The following is a 10,000-nucleotide window of genomic DNA, read 5'->3' as shown; positions in this document are numbered from 1 at the left end:
CTTCGGACTTTGTTCTCCCTTATCTTGGCACCCTTCGCCTTCACCGACTATATCTTGGCACTGGCAGCTGTGTTTGCTAGCTTTCACTAAGTTTTGTGAGAGGTTCAAGCTTAGTTTTTCTCAGATAATTTTGCGTATATCTTGCGTATGCGTAATGAAATCTTTCACTGCAAGTGTGATGTTTTCCTAACGGGCTTATTATTCTTGTTGAGAAATTAAGATTTAACGCATTTTATTTTAGAAAGAAATGAAAATATTACCTCATTCTTGTTAAAACAGAATGGAAAGAATACCGTAACTCTTATTTGAGCGAAATATAAAGATTTCCTTGTCATAACTTAAAAACATACTTGCTGCAATGAAGATACAACTATACCATACTCTCTGCTCACAAGATTAGTGTTATATACAAGGGATCAAGTTAGCAGTTTAGCTTTCTGTTACATTCTTACCCACACGTGAAGCATAAACTCCCGTTCCCAAGTCCAAAAAAGGAAAAACAAATTATCCAACCGCGTTGATGGATAGGTGATAGAATAACTGATTAACATATCAGTGTATGTATAATTAAGTATATGTGAAAATTTATGATTTCAATAGAAAGCTGTTGGCCAAATTGAAATAATTACTGCGCATAAAAGATAAATTGTGAAGATAAACAAATTTAGTATTAAACATAAATTGAATATCAAGAATATATCTCTTGTTTTCCAGGATGCTCAACAGATGTATAATATGTAAGTAGACCAGTCTACTCTGAATCCGATTTGTCTGTCTGATATAGGCAAATGATATCTAGAGAGAGCCCGTAATCAATTAGCTGATATGGCGAGTTCTGTAATCTCAATTTACTGCAACTACAAAGATTTTTTGTAGGAATTAGATATCTTACCTGAAACTTCTATGTCTCCAGCATTAATTAGCATTAGGAAAATCTAAACGAATGCTTCTCGGGCTAATGTTGTAAATAGGAAATCAAAATTAGTCGCGGATATAATTCACGATGATGCCGTCCCTGCAAGCTGCCGAGGCTACCACCAATCCCCGCTTGCTTTCTTCCATCTTGCTGTCCTTTCTCTTAACTTTAACTTCATATTGCAACTGTTGAACTTTCTCCCTGTTGTACAAGGATTCTGAATGGTGTCCCGAGCCCCAGTAACCTCCATTCTGGCCTAAATTCAAGCAAAAAGTAATTCTTTTTGCTTCTTTTGAAGCACGCAACTTTTTGTTTGTTTTGAAGCACGCAAGTTATGGCCAAAATCCTTTGATTCGATTACTGAATATTTTGTTTGATGAAAACAGTAATGAATTCGTATTGTGATGTCTGAATCAATATTTTTATGTTGTTTTGGAGTGCTAAAATATGTTCTTACTTTGATACACTATAAATTATTTGTATTTATAAAGTATAAAATAAAAAAACTTAATTTAGATTGTGGTTAATATTGTTTGTGACAGGAATTTCATTTAAAGATTATTTGTTCCAAAACGGAGTACTTACCTCGAACTACTTTCTTAGGAGTATCTGGGATCTCCTCCCAAATACTCCTAAGAAAGTAGTTCGAGGTAAGTACTATTAGGAAAAATACAAATTACTTAAAATTTGTGATATTTGCTTCCTTGTGATAACTCTGGATGAAAAGCTTCATTGGTCCTTGCATTGAGGGGAACTGTATATCAGTTTGAATGGATTGTAGGGTAATTCCATATAAACCTGCTTATCATAAAGGATATTGATTATCCAATAGCGAAGTTATTTTAGGTGATCATGTTCCATTTCTTGAAGATTAGTTTAACTAATAAATCTCCCTGCGAGATTTGTAATCAGTTAACAAAACGTTTGCTGTTGCTAATTTGATGATTAGCAACAAGCGAACTGCCCTTTAACTGCAGTAGTCTGTGAGTGTAAGCATTTAATATATATATATATATATATATATATATATATATATATATATATATATATATATATATATATATATATATATATATATAAACAAATCAGTTTTACCCACTGAATATTTGACTATAATCAGTTTCAAATTCTCATTAACAAAGGATGTAATTTATCCCGTAAATTATACAACATGTGCTATATACAGTATGTTACATTGGATCATAATAATGAAGCAGTTAATTCTAAGTATAGTGGTAGGATTAAAAGAGAACTTATTCCACACAAAAAAAATATAGTGTATTCTTCCCATCATCATAATCTTAGCGTAACATACCAAGCAGACACTAAAAATATGTACGTTGGTAGGATAGTGAAAACAATGAAAGCTTTTATCCTGGTTAATCAAATATGGGAAATTACTAGATGTGACTCGGGAATATAATACAGTACGTATATGCATACATACACCGTATAGTACAGTATATCATTATTGCATCTTGTGCTACAACTATACAACTTTATCGAAAAACGTCATATATATGTATATATATATATATATATATATATATATATATATATATATATATATATATATATATATATATATATATATTTATACAGTACATATATAATATAATATTTATACATATATATGCATATACACATATAGATATATATATATAATATATATATATATATATATATATATATATATATATATATATATATATTATACATACATACATACATACACTTCATGGAAAAGTAACAGCTGTTCATTTAACCTCATTTTCCGCAGGCATCTACCCATGTATAAGCGTGTCACTCATTTCATCTGGAAAAACCACCAGAAGAGTCATATCCTGTACCAATTACTCATTGAAGCTATAGAGCGGAGGCTCTTGAGGCATCGGCTAATGGGTCCTGGATCCCAAGAAGAGTTGGATCGGAACTCGCTTAGCGACGAACGTTCGCCTCTCAAGGAAGATCAAGATGAAGTGACCGGGAGGAGTCAACTTTCGGGCCAAACAGGCCAAGATAATAGTTTTGATTGGAGGGATTTCGAAGGTAAAGATATCAAGACGCATTTTATGAAGATGGTGGATATCGATATCGACATAAATGATATGATTGAGGAACTCGAGAAGAGAGACAGAGAAAAGATCGATGTGGCTGTGGGTAAGGATTTTGTCCCGCAGAACGTTGTCGAGGCTTATATTAAGGTAAGGCGTATACCAGAGAGAGAGAGAGAGAGAGAGAGAGAGAGAGAGAGAGAGAGAAAGATCACTATTATGTTAAATTATCAAGTGTCATTGTGAATACTGTAGCTTGGTTCTTCGCAAATATAATCCTATAACTTCTAATACTGTATATGCGCTATTCAAAATCTCTTGACGGTGTTATGTTTTATGAGAAGCTAATTCACGTATCACAGAAAGGAAACATCAACGAAGAATAGTAAAATACAATTTATTTAGGGGACAACAGATGAAAAATAGTCATTTATATTCTAGTTATATACATCAGCTCATAAAGTTAATTTCCCGACTTGATCGATTATTTACATTTATCTGTTTCACAAAATGGTTTCCACTTTTTCCCCTTTTACACGATTTTCATTATGATACATTTCCCTAAAAGACACTTTATTATATCCTGTACCTAAGTTAATTTGAAAGCTCTAGCATAAACAAAGGCAGAAAACCAGTACTCTCATTGTACCAAGAAAACAATTCAATGTGAAAGAAAAGTTTTGCACTTTAACATCAACCATTGAAGGTCATAATACCAAACAAGGTCTATTCACTTCCCTATTGCTGTCGCTAGGTACCGTGAACAAGGGCTCGCTGTGCCATTTAGCAGTCCTAATCTACAAAACCAAAATCAGGCTTCACAATGCAGATATGCCTTGGGGAAATAAAAAAAAACTGTAGTCTACCGTCAGTTTTTTTTATACCGTTCTCTTCTCGATTATGTATTTCTTATAACGCATTCTGAATATGTTGTATGTTTGTCCTGCACTGTTGGGAGATGATGAGTACCGCGCTCTTCATGCAAACAGGAAAATGCAACCTTGAAAACTCAACGCTGTGACGTATCTTGCTAATTTGTGTACCTGGTTTGTCCTGTAAAAACTTGAATAGGCTGCATTTGGTATTCCGGAATGATTTGGATCTTTTAATAATGGCATACTTGGCATTGGTTTCGACAAAAGGCCTTTTAATAGTACAGTAATTCCAAATCTGTGTGGCTGGTTCCATTTGACCTTTGAAAGCGAACATCTTTGTTTAGATAAAATTAGAAAGGTTGTGTATATTTGTATTTTTCGTTATGCTTTAAATTCGTATCATCAAGTATATTGCTCATCTTTAGGCTAAAAAGTGGTTGATTAAAATGTGGATAGTATATCTGAAGGACAAAGTGAAATACTATTGAGTAAAATTATTTATTATAAATTGGCATCAACCAATTCTTAAAGCTATTACTATGCAAAAGATTCATCTATCACTTTCAAAGTATAAGATTAAAAAATATCATTGTCCTTGTTTATCTAATAATTTTATTATGTACAAACCTTCCATTAATAAGTTTTTTTATATCTTTTATGGAAGGTTATTATGCTGAGATTATTTAAGGAAATTCATTATATTTCATTAAAGTATTGGAAAGAAGTGAAGCGAGTAAGGAAGGCTGGCTCAAGAATTGAAGAGACAATGAAAGATGGAAATGGAAGGTTGTTAAAAGGAGAGGAGGTAAAGAAAAGGTGGGCGGAATATTTTTAAAGTTTACTGAATGTTGAGGATAATAGGGAGGCACATATAATTGCTGTTGCAGGTGTTGAGGTGCCGGTAATAGGAGATGAGAATGAGAGAGAGATTACAATAGAGGAAGTGAGGAGAGCACTAGATAAAACGAAAGTAGGAAAAGCATCTGGGATGGATGGTGTGAGAGCTGAGATGTTGAAGGAAGGGAGTGTGACTGTACTTGAATGGTTGGTGAGATTGTTTAATATGTTTTTTGTGTTGTCAATGGTACCAGTAGATTGGGTTTGTGCGTGTATTGTACCACTATATAAGGGTGAGGGAGATGTGCATGAGTGTTGTAATTCAAGAGGTATTAGTTTGTTTAGTGTAGTTGGAAAAGTGTATGGTAGAGTAATGATTAATAGGATTAAGGATAAAACAGAGAATGCAATCTTAGGATAAAACAGAGAATGCAATCTTAGAAGTGCAGGGTGGTTTTAGAAGAGGTAGGGGTTGTATGAATCAGATTTTGACAGTTAGACAGATATGCGAGAAATATTTAGCAAAAGGTAAGGAGATGTATGTTGCGTTTATGGATCTGGAGAAAGCGTATGATAAGAGTTGATAGGGAAGTAATGTGGAATGTGATGAGGTTATATGGAGTTGGTGGAAGGTTGTTGCAAGCAGTGAAAAGTTTCTACAAAGGTAGTAAAGCATGTGTTAGGATAAGAAATGAAGTGAGTGATTGGTTTCTGGTGAGAGTGGGGCTGAAACAGGGATGTGTGATGTCGCCTTGGTTGTTTAACTTGTATGTTGATGGAGTGGTGAGAGAGGTGAATGCTCGAGTGCTTGGACATTTATTAAAACTGGTAGGCAAGAATGATCATGAATAGGAGGTAAATCAGTTGTTGTTTGTGGATGATACTGTACTGGTTGCAGACACAGAAGAGAAGCTTGGCCGATTAGTGATAGAATTTGGAAGGGTGTGTGAGAGAAGGAAGTTGAGAGTTAATGTGGGTAAGAGTAAGGTTATGAGATGAAACGAAAGTAGGAAAAGCATCTGGGATGGATGGTGTGAGAGCTGAAGAGCTGAGATGTTGAAGGAAGGGAGTGTGACTGTACTTGAATGGTTGGTGAGATTGTATAATATGTTTTTTGTGTTGTCAATGTTACCAGTAGATTGGGTTTGTGAGTGTATTGTACCACTATATAAGGGTAAGGGAGATGTGCATGAGTGTTGTAATTCAAGAGGTATTAGTTTGTTGAGTGTAGTTGGAAAAGTGTATGGTAGAGTAATGATTAATAGGATTAAGGATAAAACAGAGAATGCAATCTTAGAAGTGCAGGGTGGTTTTAGAAGAGGTAGGGGTTGTATGAATCGGATTTTGACAGTTAGACAGATATGCGAGAAATATTTAGCAAAAGGTAAGGAGATGTATGTTGCGTTTATGGATCTGGAGAAAGCGTATGATAAGAGTTGATAGGGAAGCAATGTGGAATGTGATGAGGTTATATGGAGTTGGTGGAAGGTTGTTGCAAGCAGTGAAAAGTTTCTACAAAGGTAGTAAAGCATGTGTTAGGATAAGAAATGAAGTGAGTGATTGGTTTCTGGTGAGAGTGGTTCTCAAACAGGGATGTGTGATGTCGCCTTGGTTGTTTAACTTGTATGTTGATGGAGTGGTGAGAGAGGTGAATGCTCGAGTGCTTGGACATTTAATAAAACTGGTAGGCGAGAATGATCATGAATAGGAGGTAAATCAGTTGTTGTTTGTGGATGATACTGTACTAGTTGCAGACACAGAAGAGAAGCTTGGCCGATTAGTGATAGAATTTGGAAGGGTGTGTGAGAGAAGGAAGTTGAGAGTTAATGTGGGTAAGAGTAAGGTTATGAGATGAAACGAAAGTAGGAAAAGCATCTGGGATGGATGGTGTGAGAGCTGAGATGTTGAAGGAAGGGAGTGTGACTGTACTTGAATGGTTGGTGAGATTGTTTAATATGTTTTTTGTGTTGTCAATGGTACCAGTAGATTGGGTTTGTGAGTGTAATGTACCACTATATAAGGGTAAGGGAGATGTGCATGAGTGTTGTAATTCAAGAGGTATTAGTTTGTTGAGTGTAGTTGGAAAAGTGTATGGTAGAGTAATGATTAATAGGATTAAGGATAAAACAGAGAATGCAATCTTAGAAGTGCAGGGTGGTTTTAGAAGAGGTAGGGGTTGTATGAATCAGATTTTGACAGTTAGACAGATATGCGAGAAATATTTAGCAAAAGGTAAGGAGATGTATGTTGCGTTTATGGATCTGGAGAAAGCGTATGATAAGAGTTGATAGGGAAGCAATGTGGATTGTGATGAGGTTATATGGAGTTGGTGGAAGGTTGTTGCAAGCAGTGAAAAGTTTCTACAAAGGTAGTAAAGCATGTGTTAGGATAGGAAATGAAGTGAGTGATTGGTTTCTGGTGAGAGTGGGGCTGAAACAGGGATGTGTGATGTCGCCTTGGTTGTTTAACTTGTATGTTGATGGAGTGGTGAGAGAGGTGAATGCTCGAGTGCTTGGACGAGGATTAAAACTGGTAGGCGAGAATGATCATGAATAGGAGGTAAATCAGTTGTTGTTTGCGGATGATACTGTACTGGTTGCGGACACAGAAGAGAAGCTTGGCCGATTAGTGACAGAATTTGGAAGGGTGTGTGAGAGAAGGAAGTTGTGGGTAAGAGTAAGGTTATGAGATGAAACGAAAGTAGGAAAAGCATCTGGGATGGATGGTGTGAGAGCTGAGATGTTGAAGGAAGGGGGTGTGACTGTACTTGAATGGTTGGTGAGATTGTTTAATATGTTTTGTGTGTTGTTAATGGTACCAGTAGATTGGGTTTGTGCGTGTATTGTACCACTATATAAGGGTGAGGGAGATGTGCATGAGTGTTGTAATTCAAGAGGTATTAGTTTGTTGAGTGTAGTTGGAAAAGTGTATGGTAGAGTAATGATTAATAGGATTAAGGATAAAACAGAGAATGCAATCTTAGAAGTGCAGGGTGGTTTTAGAAGAGGTAGGGGTTGTATGAATCAGATTTTGACAGTTAGACAGATATGCGAGAAATATTTAGCAAAAGGTAAGGAGATGTCTGTTGCGTTTATGGATCTGGAGAAAGCGTATGATAAGAGTTGATAGGGAAGCAATGTGGAATGTGATGAGGTTATATGGAGTTGGTGGAAGGTTGTTGCAAGCAGTGAAAAGTTTCTACAAAGGTAGTAAAGCATGTGTTACGATAAGAAATGAAGCGAGTGATTGGTTTCTGGTGAGAGTGGGGCTGAAACAGGGATGTGTGATGTCGCCGTGGTTGTTTAACTTGTATATTGATGGAGTGGTAAGAGAGGTGAATGCTCGAGTGCTTGGACGAGGATTAAAACTGGTAGGCGAGAATGATCATGAATAGGAGGTAAATCAGTTGTTGTTTGCGGATGATACTGTACTGGTTGCAGACACAGAAGAGAAGCTTGGCCGATTATTGACAGAATTTGGAAGGGTGTGTGAGAGAAGGAAGTTGAGAGTTAATGTGGGTAAGAGTAAGGTTATGAGATCAAACGAAAGTAGGAAAAGCATCTGGGATGGATGGTGTGAGAGCTGAGATGTTGAAGGAAGGGAGTGTGACTGTACTTGAATGGTTGGTGAGATTGTTTAATATGTTTTTTGTGTTGTCAATGGTACCAGTAGATTGGGTTTGTGCGTGTATTGTACCACTATTTAAGGGTGAGGGAGATGTGCATGAGTGTTGTAATTCAAGAGGTATTAGTTTGTTGAGTGTAGTGGGAAAAGTGTATGGTAGAGTAATGATTAATAGGATTAAGGATAAAACAGAGAATGCAATCTTAGAAGTGCAGGGTGGTTTTAGAAGAGGTAGGGGTTGTATGAATCAGATTTTGACAGTTAGACAGATATGCGAGAAATATTTAGCAAAAGGTAAGGAGATGTATGTTGCGTTTATGGATCTGGAGAAAGCGTATGATAAGAGTTGATAGGGAAGCAATGTGGAATGTGATGAGGTTATATGGAGTTGGTGGAAGGTTGTTGCAAGCAGTGAAAAGTTTCTACAAAGGTAGTAAAGCATGTGTTAGGATAAGAAATGAAGTGAGTGATTGGTTTCTGGTGAGAGTGGGGCTGAAACCGGGATGTGTGATGTCGCCGTGGTTGTTTAACTTGTATGTTGATGGAGTGGTGAGAGAGGTGAATGCTCGAGTGCTTGGACGAGGATTAAAACTGGTAGGCGAGAATGATCATGAATAGGAGGTAAATCAGTTGTTGTTTGCGGATGATACTGTACTGGTTGCAGACACAGAAGAGAAGCTTGGCCGATTAGTGACAGAATTTGGAAGGGTGTGTGAGAGAAGGAAGTTGAGAGTTAATGTGGGTAAGAGTAAGGTTATGAGATGTACGAGAAGGGAAGGTGGTGCAAGGTTAAATGTCATGTTGAATGGAGTGTTACTTGAGGAGGTGGATCAGTGTATGTACTTGGGGTCTGTTGTTGCAGCAAATGGTGGAGTGGAAGCAGATGTACGTCAGAGAGTGAATGAAGGTTGCAAAGTGTTGGGGGCAGTTAAGGGAGTAGTAAAAAATAGAGGGTTGGGCATGAATGTAAAGAGGGTTCTATATGAGAAAGTGATTGTACCAACTGTGATGTATGGATCGGAGTTGTGGGGAATGAAAGTGATGGAGAGACAGAAATTGAATGTGTTTGGGATGAAGTGTCTAAGGAGTATGGCTGGTGTATCTCGAGTAGATAGGGTTAGGAACGAAGTGGTGAGGGTGAGAACTGGTGTAAGAAATGAGTTAGCAGCGAGTGGATATGAATGTGTTGAGGTGGTTTGGCCATGTTGAGAGAATGGAAAATGGCTGTCTGCTAAAGAAGGTGATGAATGCAAGAGTTGATGGGAGAAGTACAAGAGGAAGGCCAAGGTTTGGGTGGATGGATGGTGTGAAGAAAGCTCTGGGTGATAGGAGGATAGATGTGAGAGAGGCAAGAGAGCGTGCTAGAAATAGGAATGAATGGCGAGCGATTGTGACGCAGTTTTGGTAGGCCCTGCTGCTTCCTCCGGTGCCTTAGATGACTGCGGAGGTAGCAGCAGTAGGGGATTCAGCATTATGAAGCTTCATCTGTGGTGGATAACGGGGGAGGGTGGGCTGTGGCACCCTAGCAGTACCAGCTGAACTCGGTTGAGTCCCTTGTCAGGCTGGGAGGAACGTAGAGAGTGAGGTCCCCTTTTTGTTTTTGTTTCATTTGTTGATGTCGGCTACCCCTCAAAATTGGGGGTAGCGCTTTGGTATACTTAAGTATGTATTCCTGTTTTAGAATTTAAATATAT

At 37.3% G+C, this 10,000-nt stretch overlaps 1 protein-coding gene across 4 annotated transcripts in view; it reads left to right on the top strand.

Moving 5' to 3' along the window:
* phtm (phantom) overlaps positions 1 to 10,000 on the top strand; it is a 239,667-nt gene that overhangs the window by 164,040 nt on the left and 65,627 nt on the right. For all 4 annotated transcript variants that reach the window (XM_068350764.1, XM_068350761.1, XM_068350762.1 and 1 more), the window contains one exon: positions 2,697 to 3,120. In XM_068350764.1, coding sequence (XP_068206865.1) covers positions 2,697 to 3,120 — 424 coding nt within the window. The remainder of the gene's footprint in view (positions 1 to 2,696; positions 3,121 to 10,000) is intronic.

The sequence above is a fragment of the Palaemon carinicauda genome, chromosome 27 (assembly GCF_036898095.1).
Source record: "Palaemon carinicauda isolate YSFRI2023 chromosome 27, ASM3689809v2, whole genome shotgun sequence".
NCBI lineage: Eukaryota > Metazoa > Arthropoda > Malacostraca > Decapoda > Palaemonidae > Palaemon > Palaemon carinicauda.
The sequence above is the reverse complement of the archived record's forward strand: the minus strand, read 5'-3'. Positions and strand labels throughout refer to the sequence as shown.